This window comes from Rhinolophus sinicus, linkage group LG09 (assembly GCF_036562045.2).
Source record: "Rhinolophus sinicus isolate RSC01 linkage group LG09, ASM3656204v1, whole genome shotgun sequence".
In the NCBI taxonomy this organism is placed as follows: Eukaryota; Metazoa; Chordata; class Mammalia; order Chiroptera; family Rhinolophidae; genus Rhinolophus; species Rhinolophus sinicus.
Window position 1 is genome coordinate 79872408 of NC_133758.1, and position 16313 is coordinate 79888720.

The following is a 16313-nucleotide window of genomic DNA, read 5'->3' on the forward strand; positions in this document are numbered from 1 at the left end:
TCAGTCCTATATGATTTTCTCTAACTGCATTGAATTACACAGAATGTTCAAGACGAAACATGATAGATTTTGACCCAATGGAATTTTCCTTAAAAAGTACCATTTTATATACATATTTTGATATGACTTTCAATATAAAAGGTAACACTTCATACATTATAAAACAATAAATCACACCTGTGTGCACTGATTAATAATTCCTTTACACAATTATTCTGTACTATAGTATATAAAACTTAACACATTTCCCTTCATATGATTGTTCACTAGGAAAATACAATGATATAGAAAAGGCAAGACTATAGCTTCAAGAATCCTGCTTATTTGCATATTTAACTGAGGAAAGCATAAGTGAAGAGAAATTACCCCTTTCTCTCTGGGCATAGTGAAGCTTCTATACATAGTTCGGCTTTTCTCAGAAGACAGTAGCAATAACACTTCACGTACCCAGAACTCAAATATCCCTCATATTATCTATCCACTATCTGCAATACAGATAAGAACCAGTAAGATAGCAAAAAAGTCTCTACCCAAATAGATGTTATAAACTTAATGCACTAGAGGCTTTATGCATAGGGCGTTGCTGGGCTCCCTGCGTCATAGATATCCCTCTCCAGTCCTGCTGTGGACATGTCACTGTCCACATACCACAAACAAGGAGACTAGGCCAGAGAGGAGACACTCGTTACAAAAGGTGAATGGTAAAGTCAGGATTCAATCTCCCTTTTTCATTAAATTTAGCAAGCAAGGAAGTGAAGAAAGGTTGAGAGCTTCCAAACTGATAACCAGAGAGACCACAATACGAAGAAGAAAAAAAAGACATAGCAATTATGAAACATCATCCAGCCAAATAGCCCTCAACACCTCAATGCAGTCTGAAGATACTACTCTAGAAAACATTTTGAAGTGATTAATTTTCATAATGGTTCTAAGTCATCAGCAAAGGGCCAAATTGTGTTCATTACCTTCTGTTTAGAAAGATAAGGAAGTGCAGGTTTTAAAAAATTGCTATTTGAATGGTTACATGTTGTTCCGATTGTCACTGACATGGAAAAAATGGTCTCAAAATATTGCTAGTTTATAAACAAGGTTACAAAATGCAATGCATAATACAATCCCACTTTTGAAAGAAAAAAACACGTGTATGTATAGAAAATGATCTGGAAGATATATACCAAAAGTTATCATTAAATGTATATGGATTATTAGACTACAAGTAATTCCAAGTAACTCCTAATTTTTAAAATATTGTACTCTAATCCTTTTTATAAATAGTATATTTTGTTTCTATAATCATAAAATAAAGCTATTTTCATTTTGAAAAACAAAAACAAACTGAAATAACTTTTCATCTTCTATTTCAGAGAGCTGATGTTTTATATTACGTAAATTTAACATTCTCTCACACTATGACCTATCTAGAATAATCTTTTTACTTTCTTCTATAATGAAACTCAAGGGCAGAATGAGGATGGCTCCAATCCATATTTGTTCACTCATAAGTTCATTCAATTTTTATTTTCTTTTATACGTTATATCCATTTTTTTAATTGGTCTTACAACATGCTGTTTTCTTGCCCACACTCATAATTATGCCTTGTGTATTCGAGAAGGCCAACTCTGCCCACAGGACAGAGCAAAGATTTACCAAAAGGAAAGATACTACAATCATGGCTCATCCTTCAAAAAGGAGGAATATGAAAGTAAAGAAAAAGAAGATGGATAAACAATATTTTCAGATTCTTCATAAATATTAGGAAAAGTACTCACTGTCATTGCATTTCCAAGAGTGTATTCTTTTGATATAACTAGAGTAGATCCGTACCAGAAGGCCAGTGCATATGATCCATATATTAACAGGAAAGCAATGCCCATGGAAATGTTTGCTGAAATAGCTTTTTTAATTCCAATCTTTTTGGCATTTTCTAGATGTTTCTGATACCTATCAGAAAATGAGGGGAAAATGTTATAATAAGAAATCAATCCACAATCTGAGCCACATTAACCTCCTGTATAGTTAGAGGTTTAAGGAACAAAGCCATCAAAGTAAGAAACCCCTGGGGAGACCCAGCTTTCAGGGAACTGAACCATTTTGGGATCAGCCAGGACTAGAACCAATTTGGGCCTTCTCTTTACTGGCCTGGACCCACCCCCTTGGTCCTCACCAATACAACCAAAGTTCCTGTAGCTGTTCCAGAACTGAACTCACCCCTGGGATTTGGAAGAGCTTCATCATCACCTTCATGGCCAGTATCATATCACAAATCAAGGTCAAGGTAGAAGGAGAGAAACTAAGCCAATCAAGAATGGCACCAAAATGTTAATACTATTCAGGACTCTTAAAATAGTTAGATTCTTAACACAGTTCAATTTCTCTTCTCTAGAGAAAAGAAAATCCTTTCACTATTGCCCCATGGGGTGAGGGACAGGAATTTTACATGGTCTTGTACTTAAGCGTGGGTGTTTGGTTTTTGTTTTTGTTTTTGCTTTGTTTCATTTTAGTTTTTTGTATTAGGTTGACCTTCAACGGTCAAGCCAGGATACAAGATTATAAAGTGGTCACTACTTGTGGGATATGGGTTCTTACTCAGTCTTTCTAGATTTTAGTTTCATCATCTGTAAAATGAAGTTAATGCCTACCTTGCAAGATAATTGTGAGGCTGACAGATACTTATAGAAAGTAGCTAGTACAGCGCTGGCACATAGTTGGCAAAACCTGATAATGCCTATTGCTATTATTATTGCTATTATTGTTTTAGAATTCAACCTCTTTCTGAATATTGCTTATTCTACTATCATATTTTTGAAAAGTAATTAAAATTCATATTACTGTCTTCTAGGATTTGATACGAAGGTACCAATGTCTACAATGGTTCTGTTAAATTACCATGTTTTTTACATCAATTTAAACTAAATCTATCTTTCCACATTAAACACAGAGAGTGTGCAAAATTTAATTAGGCTCCCTAAATTCAGGAAAAAAATCCAATGGATACACAATGAGATGTTGGGAAAATACCATATAAAATAGGTATTTCTGTTTCTAACATAAAACAAACAACATCCTTTTTTTTTTTTCCGTTTAACCAAATGAGATGTTGATCATGTATCAGTTTGTAAAGAATGTCTGCTGCCACCAAAAAGTTTGTCTTTTTAATTGAAGAACCCAACTCTTCAGTGTACTTTCCTCACTGTTGGGCTCTGCACGCATTTAGCAGAGCCGAGTCTCTGGGGGAGACAAACAGCATGCCGGCCCTCACTAGGATTAGTCCCGGGCTGGGCCTCAAGGCATTTGCAGGGAGATTTACATCGGCCCCAACGTGATGCAAGGCTCCGGTGACAGTGGTGGACATGCTGTAATTACCTTCGCTTAGGCGGCTTGCTTACTGCAGCTAATGGAGCGGCACTGATTACACTCACATCCTGAGGTCCAAGTGAGGGTTAGTGTGGTCTGTGTGGGCTATTGTGTACAGGAAGCAGCAGTAAGAGAGAAAAAGGGAGAAGTTAGAGAACCAGGCACATGGGGGTTTTGAAGAGGGCTTAAAGAAGAGAAAAATAGAAAATGAAATGGAGGAAATTAGGAAAACTTTGGTTTTCATGCGGGAGAATTTCCAAGAGTTTCTATTTCAAAGAGGTGTCAGGATCAGGAGTTCCATAGAATAGCAAAAGAAAATACTTCACACAGAATTATACTTTGACTATATTAGGGATGTTATTATTTTAAGTAAACTGGTTGGGGGCATTTATGTAAAGTGGAAGGAGTAGGCTTTACCAGTGGGCTTTGTTCTGGCACTTAGATTTTTGTGTATCAAGTTTCTTTAGAGCAGTGGTACTTGACTTGGGATCTGAGGTCAAGGAACTTGAATGGGGAAAAGATTACATACTTATTTTCACTAACTTCTGATTGAAATTTAGCATTTCCTTTCATTATCAATGCAGGCAACAAACCTCTGTAGTATTAACAGTACCTCCGACTTTGTTGCCCATAGAAACCCCAGATCATTTTCACATCATGTTACAACTGATGCAAATATATTCAAATATCTTTTACCCACATCCCTACTTTGGAATTACAGTAGCTATAAGACCAATAGTTAGCTTTTATTATTTAATATGTTAACATAAGAGAGATATATTTGCTGTATCACAATTTAAAAATATTTTGGTAACTGAACTTCAATATTACTTGTTTCCTTGGCAATCCAATGGATTTGTTTTATGTATGTGAAATCATTATTCTAAGAAGGAAGTCCACAGGCCTCATCAGACTGCCAAAGGAGTCCATGAAATGTAAAGGGTAAGAACCCTGTGTTAAAGTCTGACATTGAACTCTAGCCATCAGTATAGGGTGCCTATCTTTTCTGGGGGAGGTTTTAATGGTAGGAAAAGGAAAATAGTGAACACATACCACAAAAGAATGAGCAACAAAATGTAAAAGTGGGTTCTTTGAACCAGTGGACAAAGAACCTTCCTGACCTTTCCAGCTCTTTGTCCTGGCCCCCAAAAGCTATCACGGTCCGGATGGCACCCAGAGCCTCTTCTGCCACAGCGCCAGCTTTCGCATATGCTGCTAGTTCTTTGTCACTAAATGCAGAGAGTATCTGGACAGAAGAGAAATATTCATGACTTTTATATGGGGAGAAAAGTTAAAAGACAGTCTGATCAACCCTTAAAGTTACTTTTTTCCCCCAAATCCTGTCCTTTACCAAATATTGAAATCATGAAGCAAACAACACTCACTGTACCAGATCCAATGGCTCCTTCTACCCCCACACAGGCTAGATCTCATCGACCCTCATATGAGATGCCTGTCCCCCCAAGAGTAGTCAAGGAAAGGAAAGCTACACATAACTCTCTAAAAAGCATTTTTGGGAACTGTTTGAGTTCCACATCTATGAGGTCTGACAAGTAAGTTCGCAAACTTGTTGTAAAGATGTTGCTAACCTTTTTTTGATACCAGAGGGATTATTCATTATGAATTTGTACCAACTGGACAAACAGTTAACCAAGTTTACCATTTGGAAGTGCTGAAAAGGCTGCGTGAAAAGTTAGACGACCTGAACTTTTCGCCAGCAATTCATGGCTCTTGCATCACGACAGTGCACTAGCTCACATGGCACTGTCTGTGAGGGAGTTTTTAGCCAGTAAACAAATAATTGTATTGGAACACCCTCCCTATTCACCTGATATGACCCCCAATGATTTCTTTCTTTACCCGAAGATAAAGGAAATGTTGAAAGGAAGACATTTTGATGACATTCATTATATCAAGGGTAATACGACGACAGCTCTGATGGCCATTCCAAAAAAGAGTTCCAAAATTGCTTTGAAAGGTGGACTAGGTACTGGTATCAGTGCATAGCTTCCCAACGGGAGTACTTTGAAGGTGACCATAGTGATATTCAGCAGTGAGGTGTGTAACACATTTTCTAGGATGAGTTCGCGAACTTAATTGTCTGACCTTGTACTATGATATTTTTTTTTTTCCTAATTACAAAATAAACTAAAATAAAACCATCCTTTCCTCTATTGTGTCACGATTTTTAATTCCTATGAAAATAATACTTCCAGATCTACTCCTGGGCATTCTACTAAGTAATAAGATGGCTAAATAAGATATTGCAGGAGAAAGGTAAAGGAAGGGTCAAAATAAAAGAGATACAAGTAGTTTATTAAGTAAATCATCAACCCCAGAATGAGCAAAAATTGCCAGTAAAATTTGTCAACTCTGCAGCGTTGGCTGAAGTAGAACAGGTTATGTGTATTTTGTTGTAAGGCAAAATTGGCAGAGTGCCACTTAACTGTCAAGGTGACCAGTGAAAATAAACAGAAAAAATCCAAACTTTATTTAATATTTTACATTCACACAGTCATTTGGAGGAATATTACATTTTAAAATTGTTTTGCCTTAAATAAGGACATAACCGTAGATATAATTTAAACTGCTACACCCGAAGATTTACCCAAAGAAATAATAACAGTGCAAAAAATGTAACATTTTGAAACACATTAAAAATAAACTTCCTTATTAAACTTCCTTCCATATTAGCAACATGCTTCTAAATGTGGCTTCAACTGACATTTAACACAGATCAGCACCACTACAAGTACTAGAATCCTGCACATTAAACATAACTTGAGGGGTGGCTGGTTTGCTCAGTTGGTTAGAACGTGGTGCTAATAACACCAAGGTTGCCGGTTCGATCCCCACATGGGCCACAGTGAGCTGCGCCCTCCTTAAAACCAACAATGACAACAACAACAACAACAAATATAACTTTGGATGTATGGGTTCCCACATATGAAAATGCCCAAGTTTCACACACCTTTGCCCAAACAGCTGCAGAGAGTCCCAGGATAGGGCTGATGGCCATTATCACAAGGGTGAGCTTCCATCCTCTGATGAACCCCACTATGAATCCTGCAAAAAACGTGGCTACTGCTTGAAAGAACATTCCAACCTTGTCACCAATTCCTTCACTGATTTTGGAGATGTCACTAAAAAAGATCACACCTAATTGGTTACAGGCAGGAGGTCTTCAGTTAGAAAGGTGAAGCAGACATCTAACAAACACATTGACAGGTAAAACTTATTCACACTACTGCAAGCCTCTTTCAGAGTCTTAGCTTCTCGACTGATATTTTTCCCCACCTAAATACTGTACAGAGGAAGAAATTCAGGATTAGTTCATGCTCCTAAGAAGTTAATATCATTAAAGTTGATACTATTAAATTCGTTAATCCTAGTAGAGAAGCATTAACATTTTCAACATGAGTCAACTTGTTTAAAAGCAGAAGTTAGGAAGGGCATTACAATGGTAATAGGGAAGAGCTCTTTACTTCTACTTGCCCTGTTCTGAATCCACTGTATTCTCAATACAGCAGCCAATGTGATCATTTGAAACTGGAAGTCTGAATAGATTACTCTTCAATCAAAAACATGCAATGGCTGCCCATTTCACTAAGAGTGAGTGCTGAAGTCCTTCCGAGGCCAACCAGGTCCTAAATGCCTTGATCTTTCCTTTATTTTCACCTCATTTGCTCACTACACTGTTACCGGGATCTCCAGTAAGAAAAAGTTTGTCATCTATCTCCCCCTGCTGGAATGTAAGCAACAAGAGGACAGAGATCTTACTCTTGGTCACTGGTGTATCACGAACATCTAGAATAGTGCTTGGCACATAGTAGGCCCTCAAATATTTGTGGAGTAAGTGAAGCCAACAGTTATGAAGACAAGTCTCTTTGTCAATTCTTTCAATCATTTATTCATTCATTCAACCACCTTAATTGAGTAAACACCTGTCAGGCCCTGTGATGAGCTTCATGAGAGATAAACAAGTATGTAAGATGTGAGAGCTCAGTCCTCAAATAAACCTACTGTATAACTGAAGAGAAAAACTAACAGATGAGTGAAATACACTGTGGCATAGGCTGTAAGTGCTAGAAATGGCTGTCAGATCGTCTATTTCCAATACGTATCATATGCTTAATCTGGTAACTTTTTTTCACTTAAAATCTTCCCATGACACATTTTCACATTGTCAGTGGTTAATTTCTTCTTTATGAAAGTATGACATTAAGAATACACTTACTCTGTTAGCCGTGTATTGAGTTCAGTGGTGTCATTGATGTCAAACCAGCCTAGTTCTTGTCGTAGAATGGCATGAAAAAACTCTTTCCTAATTTTCCTAATCTGTCGGCCGGCTGCCAAAGTCCAAAATGAAACTTGTATATAGGCAGCAACGAGAACTCCAGCACCTAATCCTGAGTAATAATATGCATATCTGGAAAACAGTTAGAAAGTTTCTTTTAAATAATGTCCCTTTATTCGTATATTTCAGAAGTCATTTTCAGAATTGGGAATTAATAAATTTACTGAACTTATCACAAAGATTGTGTAGGATATTATAACAAATAGAAATTAAATTTTTTTCTTTTAAATTACAAGAGGACAATAGCAAATCTATTTACTTGCTTATCAGCCAAAGAAAACATAAATTTTTGTGGGTAACTGCAAAACAAATAGTGGTGTTAATGAATCATTGAAAACTGACATTGACAATTAATAGATACAATTTTATTCTTCTTTCATAATTAATATCCTAGAACTGCATAGCTTTTACTGAAAATTTTTACTACTATTCACATATTGCAAATATAGGAATACAAAGATTGAGCACGTGAAATGGTTCTGAGTGTAAGTTTTCTCATATTGTTTACACATAGAACTAAAAAAATGCCTCTTTCTATTTGGCAGAATTTGAAAATCTTTTTAAATAGTATGATAAAATATCATGAATTCAAATTAATTTGGAGTAAAGGCTTAACTGTATTAGAGGAAAGTTAGTATCTTTAAAAATAATAAATCCCTTTTCAGTGTTTTCAAATAAATTTTTCATATAATTTTACAAACTTTTTCCAGATAGAACCTTTTCAGCATACAAATAGTTACTCATTTATATCAGCAACATTAATTGATAAATAAACATACAAACATTATGTTACAGGCTTTTGAGATTTCTATTAAGAAGGCTATTAGAGGAGGGGGAATGCCATAAATGACATTATGGGACCAGCTGGCAAAATTGGATTACAGATGGTAGAGTAGATCATAGTATTGTATCAATATTAAATTTACTGAAGTTGATAACTGTACTGTGGTTATGAAGAGAATATCCTATTCTGAGGAACCACACTGAAGTATTTGTTAGTAAAGGGCCATATGTATGCAACTTACTTTAAATGGCAGGGTGGGGGGTGGTATAAATCATAACAATAGGTTAAAGAGCAAAACAAAAGGTAAAGAGTATATTTATATATTAGCCAATTACCTAGTCATTTCTTCTTCCAGAATTCTGCCTGGATTTATCATTGACAATGTAAAATTCACTAAAAATAAAAACAAAACAAAACAAAAATAAGACATTTTTGAAAGGTTGAACTACTAATAGATATTGCCAGGTTTTGAAAACCTTTTTTCTCTATTCTTTTCACTTTTCAAGTGTACTCTGGTCACTTTATTCAAGTAAAGAGCCCAATGGTTTAGGTGCAGGATATCTGGGATCCACATGGGGGAATAAGCCTCCCAGGGTCTTCCCCCACCCTAGTGGTGCAGTGCTTTCAGCCAAGCAGCTTCCTAAGGCAGCAGAGAGGAGCTACAGAAGGCAGAGGAGGAAAACACAAATGGTCCAAACAGAAAATACATGATTTAAGGGACACTTTTTGTCTTAGTGGCTCGAAGCACTTTATTTTAATATATGTGTGTTTTCCCTTACATGCTTCCATATGACCTAAGTACTAGAAAGGCTGAAATACACCCACTGTAAAGAAAGAAAACTTAAAGACAAGGAAGAAAACTGAGTTGCCCAAAGACAAGTCAGTGGATTGTCCCGTATTCCATGTCTTATTTACTAGCAAAACTGTATTCTTGTAGTTTTAAAGCAGTATTAATTAGAAGAAAATATACTGTCCATTAGTTTGAGCTAATTTGATAAAAATGTCAGTATGCCTCTCCTGGTTTTCATAACTAGCATTTACTAAGCATTTATTTTATGCCAGACTCTGTTTTGAACACTTTACGAGGTCTGACAATTAAGTTCACGAAATTCTTGCAATGATGTTGCTAACCTTTTTTGATATCAGAAGGATTATTCACAATGAATTCGTACCAACTGGACAAACAGTTAACCAAGTTGACTATTTGGAAGTGCTGAAAAGGCTGCATGAAAAAGTTAGACGACCTGAACTTTTCACAAACAATTCCTGGCTCTTGCATCACAACAGTGCACCAGCTCACACGGCACTGTCTGTGAGGGAGTTTTTAGCCAGTAAACAAATAACTGTATTGGAATACCCTCCCTAATTACCTGACCTAGCCCTCAATGACTTCTTTCTTTACCTGAAGACAAAGGAAATATTGAAAGGAAGACATTTTGATGACATTCAGGATATTGAGGAAAATACAACGACAGTTCTGATGGCCATTCCAGAAAAAGAGTTCCAAAATTGCTTTGAAGGGTGAACTAGGCGCTGGCATCAATGCATAGCTTCCCAAGGGGAGTACTTCGAACATGACTGTAGTGATATTCAGCAATGAGGTATGTAGCACTTTTTCTAGGATGAGTTCGTGAACTTAATTGTCAGAACTTGTACGTGGAGTAATTCATTTAATTTTCACAACAACCCTATGAGGTAGGACTGTTTCAGAAATCTCCATTTTACAGACGAGGAAATTGAGGAGCAGAGAGATAAAGTAACTTACTCAAAATAGGCTGAGTGTCCTAACACTATACTATACTGATTGATTCATGTGGTAATGACTTTTCACTTTTTAAAAACACAAAGTGAAAAAATAAAAAGGCAATAGTTCATATACTGCAGTCACAAAATAATAGGATAAAATATTGCCACAGCATTGTTGAGACAACATTCCAGGGTAAGTATTTCCCATTTACCATGATGCTAGGAGAGAAACTAATCTATCTTTGTTCCTTTATCATGTATAAATAAACCCAGAGGTCATGTTTCCTGAGTGCTCTGTGTCCTCCTTACTTCTTCCAAAGGGAGGTAAGGTTGAAATTTATTTAAAACTTAAAGTATTGTCAGGATCAATTACCAGGTATAATTTTTCCCTCAGGATAGTAACTTCTACTGATATTCCCAGTAAAGTGTTTCTGCTTATTAATCTAGCTCTTTGTTGGCTATCAGGTCCTTGAGGAATCATTCCCTATTTTCCTTCTGTTCTTATCGGTTCAGTTCTGTGTGCTCATTTCCTTCCTGAGTTCCTAAATATGCATCTTTGCTTTGCCAAATTGGAACTGTGCTGCTGGAATTAGAGGCAGATAAGCTATCCTAAAGCTGTGGTATTTGTAGGAATCATTGTTCAAAACCTTGGGAAACTTCCGGTTATATGGGTACAGGGCTAGTTTTTTCCTTGAACTTAGAAATCAGGTGAAATCTTAAATGAGTTCTACTCTCCTCCAACACCTACCTCAAACTTTCAAATTCTCTCAAGGAGGATATTGTAATTCAGATTGATACTCCCTCCTAGGAAATAAGAATTTATGCGCATCCCAAATTTGACCTGCTCCTTTCTCAGAGTCCCAGGCCAAGAATGACAATCCAGTTCTTGGTCAGGAGCTCCAGAACCCTCCGGAAAGCAAGGGTTTCTGCTGCCTGGGGACAAAGGTGAGACAAATGTTTGTTGATGTGTTCCCAGAAGTTATGGGATTCTAGATCTGGAATTCTAGATTTCAAAATCTCATGGGATTCTAGATCTGGAAAGGGTGGAGACCTGGTCTTCTCAGATGCTTCCTATTATGCTTCAGTCAATTTCATAAACAATCTCCAAATAGTTGTCTGGTTTGGGGGTTCTCAATGCTATCTGCCTGTGAAAATCACATGGTAAACTTGAAAAAAATAAAGACGCCCAGGCTCCACCCAAGACGATTAGTTAGAACCTCGGACTGAGTCTAGAGATAATAGTTCTAAAAATACCCCCACTTGATTCAAAGGTGTGAAGCTGGAGAACTCACACTCTCATCCACCTGAATGCCTCCCATAACAAGAAAATGGGGGATTCTTGAACCTGCCTGTTTATTTTAGAGCGCTCTCAATAGGATTCATCCATTTTATAGATAAACAGAATTTTAGAGTGGTTGTTTCATTTCCATGTTCTTACAGCTAGTTTTCCCTAATATTTACTGGTAATTTACTATGATCCATACACTCTACATAAATCATTCCATTTAATTCTATCAGTAAGTCTATGATTACCTTTCAAAGATCAGAACAGTACGAATTATAGAGGTTAAGTAACTTTCACTCATACAGCTAGTGAGTGAAGGGCCTAAATAATAACTCTATACCTTAAAGATTACTTAGAAAGACATAACACCCGGTGTCCTGGCTGTCACTTTTGAGTCCCAAAATAAATCAATGTCTGCCTTCCTCAATTCTGCCGAAGACTCCTTTTGTCATATGGAAATATTCAGCACAAAACAAAGAGCTAGTATTTGTCCAGGCAGGTTAGGCAGTATGGACAGTTAATTAAGGTAACAAGGGGCTCAGGGAAAACGTCTTCGCCTCTCAACCTCAAGGCAATGCAAGGACAAGCAAGGTATATCCATTTCTCTATAGAATATCCTAGATTATTACAGTCACATAGACGTGGCATAAAATATATCAAGTTCATGATACTCTGCAGAAAACTGTTCCTCTGACTCTGCCCTTAAGGTTTTGGATGCAGAATGTTTTATGCATAGTTTCTGCACAACTGAGTCATTGTGAGGGAATGACCTTGTCATGGAGTGGCTTTATTCTGTTGACAAGGACAGGCTCTGTTCATAATAAATCATTGTCAGACCCTCTTGTAATTTAAACCATTTTTTCTTCTAACATTCCCTTCTCATTTGGCTCCTATTAAATCTAGCTGCCCAAGAATCCAACAATTCTGAAGAATAGACTCTAAATAAACATCATCTCTATGAGATGAGCCTTCCAGCTCAGCCAAGTACAGCTAACTCCTCTGTCTTTTCTCAACCTCCATGATCATTGCTAAACTCTACAACTCTAAACATATCAATGAACTCTCTAGATGCAGAGTGAGTATGTCATTTACAGATTTTGTTTCCTCCAAAGAGGTATGAGATTATTACTTTTACAAACCAACAAAGAGTGGACATTGGAAATTAATAACATTAGAGGGACTTCCCATTCCAAATCCCCCAAGATGGCCAATAGGCCTAATGACAAATGTGGCTATAGAAAACCAAGGGTCATATAATTTCGAGGCTACTGAAACTAAGTTAGCAACTCTGGTGACTTTAGTACTCCAGCAAACACAGGTTTGTAAGTGACTTGCTCATGCCATTCCCCAGAGAGACATTGAATGTGGCCCAGGGCAAAGCACATGGTATCTGTCTGCCACGTCCAGCTTCAGAGCAATTCAGTTGCGTAATTAGAAACAAGTTAAAAAGAAGCTGGTATTCTAAAAACAAGGCATAAAAATGATACAAGTGCTAACTTATCTGTGATTAGTATGTTGCATTGTTTTGATCTGATTTTTTAAAAAGTTTAGCGGTGATAAAATACACATAAACATACAATTTACCATCTTAATCATTTTTTAATGTATAGTTCAGTAGTGTTAAGTATAGTATATTTACATTGCTGTACAACCAATCTCCAAAACTTTTTCATGTTCCAAAACTGAAACTCTATGCATTAAACCACTCTCCATTTCCTCCTCCCCTCAGTTTCTGGTAACCACTATTCTATTTTCTGTTTCTATGAATTGGACTACTCTAGATAACACATAGAAGTGGAATCATACAGCATTTGTCTTTTTGTGACTGGCTTATTTCACGTAGCATACATAATGTCCTCAAGGTTCACACATGCTGTAGCATGTGTCAGGATTTCCTTCCTTTTTTAAGGCTGAATAATATTCCATTGTATAATATACCACAGTTTGTTTACCCATTTATCTGTTAATCTGATTTTTTAAACACTGAATTGAAACCAATTTTTGATGAATGTGTCTGAATATGAGTATCATTCTACTTTATGTGTATAAAAAATTAACACATAATAGATCTGTAGATCTTCTAAAGGTAAAAAGAAAACAAATAGAAAATTCTTACCCTTCATTTACTTAAAGTCTTTTTAAACTATCGTATATTACTCCAATTTTATTTTTATGGTTTTTATGTTAAAGTTTTGGTCACTGGTTAAACATGAGTAATACATTTCAAACTTTCCCAAACACCTTGTTTTAAAAGAGAATGCACAATTATTTACATTGGCAGTATACTGTATTTATACGGTCACGAGCATGAAAGACCTAGATTTGAATTCTGTCCTAACCCTCACCAACTATGTAACTTTGGACAAGTTATTTATCCTCTCCAAGCCTCAGTTTCCTTATATGTCAGAGGATAATATTACCTACTGTGTAGGATTGTTCTTGTGAAGGTTAAGTGAAAGAGGACCTAGTAGATAAGAAATACAATGAAACATTACTATTATTTTTGTTATTTTTCTTATAAAGATGTTCTTCTCAGAGTCAATAGTACTTGAGAATAAATAAACTCTTTTTGTAGTTTTTTTTCTATTCAAAGGACACTTTTGATTTCTAAAAGGCATTTATGTTTATCAATTTTCATGTAAACAGACCCTATTGTATAAATCATGAAATCGTATTCTCTCAGGTAATTGCACTTAAGTGCTACAATGCTAACAAAATATGTACTTCTCAGTCAGTGAATATTGAAAACTCTTACTGAATATTATCTAAATGATAGGGTCCACTTTTTCTCAAGTTTTCTGCTATGAAAGCTGCATTGGTATTTTTTATTGGTATTGTTTCCTTATATTTCAGCATTTGTGTACCAACAAAGTGCCACTCAATCTTCTCCAGTTTAGTGTCCACAAGAAGTCTGGGGAGGAAGTAAGCCTCAGGCTTGGTAGATAGAAAGCATGCAACTCCTCCTTTCTCTGTGGAATTTGGCCACAGCTCCTCTTTAGATGGCATTAGCTTATGGGACTCCTTTGGACCTTCAGTAACTATAGTCCTTTGGGTGCATTTCAAAGAACATCATTCTCATATTGAATCCATTCATCTTTGGTAAAGTGTTATATCAAGTTCCAAAAATTAGAGACATGAAACGGCTATGACTTTAACAAAAAAGGTGGGGAGAGGAAAAAAGAAAACCAGAAACAGATCTACAAGCTGAGCACAGCTAAGAAGCACTGGCATGCTAACTGGCATATTTTGAAATTTGCCAGTAATCACTGCATAGATACTGTTACAGTTCCACTGTCACAGTTTCACTGTCCTCAAGTAGAGAGACTTCCCTTCTTTATTTAGAGGCAAAGCGTTCTGTATATTTCCTTACCCTGGCAAACAGCATACACCTATTTCTTGAAATTTAAATGAGTATTTGAGGAATTATCTGAGAATTTTACAATTTCTTCTGTGATATCTGCAGTCACGCACATGTCTACATCACTAAACAAGTACACGATAAATAGCAAAATCAGTTTCTAATCTTTTAGCGGTGAAAGGATTACTGGGCATTAACAAAATGTAGAGAAATGCTTACCTGGAAAAGAGAAGTTTCCAGCAGTAATAACAAATCTGTCAGTCATTTCTCCAAATACTATCATCATGAGGGGGAGACCTGATCCGTGAGCAATGGCCATGATTGTGCCCAGGGACATAAATAATTTATCCTGCCAATCAGAGTACCGAAACTGAAAAAAGGAGAAACAAAATAATACTTATATTACCTTGTGGGAAAGAATTTCTCTTTTTCACAATTATATGTTCTTTGATCTTCATGTAAGGTCAATACATTGGTAATAGTTGCAAATAAACGTATTAGGGAAGAAAAAGAATTTTGATCTAAAACATTGACAGATTAACTTCATGATTCTACTTATTTTGTATTCTGTGAAGAAATCAGTATGACTCTGTTTAATTAGTATCTTATTTGATTGAATGATTGCAATATAATGATTGCCATATAATGATTGCAGATAAAGACTTTGTTCTACTAAGAAACATTGTTTGATCTTCCAGAGCTCCTGAGGTAGTAAATCAAGAACTGCTAGGAGTTTGGGTGGCCAGTTTGCTCAGTGGTTAGAGTGCAGTGTTCATAACACCAAGGAAGCTGGCTCGATTCCCACATGGGCCAGTGAGCTGAGCCCTCCACAATTAGATTGAAAAACAACGACTTGACATGGAGCTGATGGGTCCTGGAAAAACACACTGTTCCCCAATATTCCCCAATTAAAAACAACAACAACAACAACAACAACAACAGCTAGGAGTAGACATTAGGTATGCACACATCACATCCTTTAAAATGACATTCAGAATATTTCAGATGGAGAATGACAAATAGAGGAGAAACAGACCCTATAAGCTTTGAGGCCAGGATCATTTTACAAGGTTTTAGAAGGCAGCCCAGTAGTGAAGTGTAACAAGCATTATGGAGTGCCTATCTGTCCTTCAGGGAAGTTCTGCTCATGGAGACGATGCTGGTTGCAGGATCTTGAAGGACAGCGGGAGTTAGCTGAAGATGAACTGGGGAATGCAGAGGAAATGGGGGATATTTAGGCTTAGAGCAGCAAGGTGACTAGAAATAACACAAACTGCCCAAGTAACTCCACACAGTGGGATTCCTGAAGTGCTCAGTACAAAGTGTGGGAGATGACCTTAGGCAGAGGTGGAAAAGGCCTCATGGGCCACACCAGGGATCTTGGCCTTATCTTAGTACTATCCATGTAAAATGTACTTAGTATTGTCA

At 36.6% G+C, this 16313-nt stretch overlaps 1 protein-coding gene across 4 annotated transcripts in view; it reads right to left on the bottom strand.

Annotated features, from left to right (window-relative positions):
- ABCB4 (ATP binding cassette subfamily B member 4) overlaps positions 1-16313 on the bottom strand; it is a 72152-nt gene that overhangs the window by 49133 nt on the left and 6706 nt on the right. For 3 of the 4 annotated variants that reach the window (XM_019749762.2, XM_019749761.2, XM_074340681.1), the window contains exons 4-9: positions 15105-15255; positions 8832-8889; positions 7593-7784; positions 6327-6498; positions 4477-4601; positions 1771-1942 (exon numbers count right to left, since the gene is read on the bottom strand). In XM_019749762.2, coding sequence (XP_019605321.2) covers positions 1771-1942; positions 4477-4601; positions 6327-6498; positions 7593-7784; positions 8832-8889; positions 15105-15255 — 870 coding nt within the window. Of the gene's footprint in view, positions 1-1770; positions 1943-4476; positions 4602-6326; positions 6499-7592; positions 7785-8831; positions 8890-15104; positions 15256-16313 lie in introns of those variants that run through there. The other variant, XM_019749763.2, reaches the window with a different exon arrangement.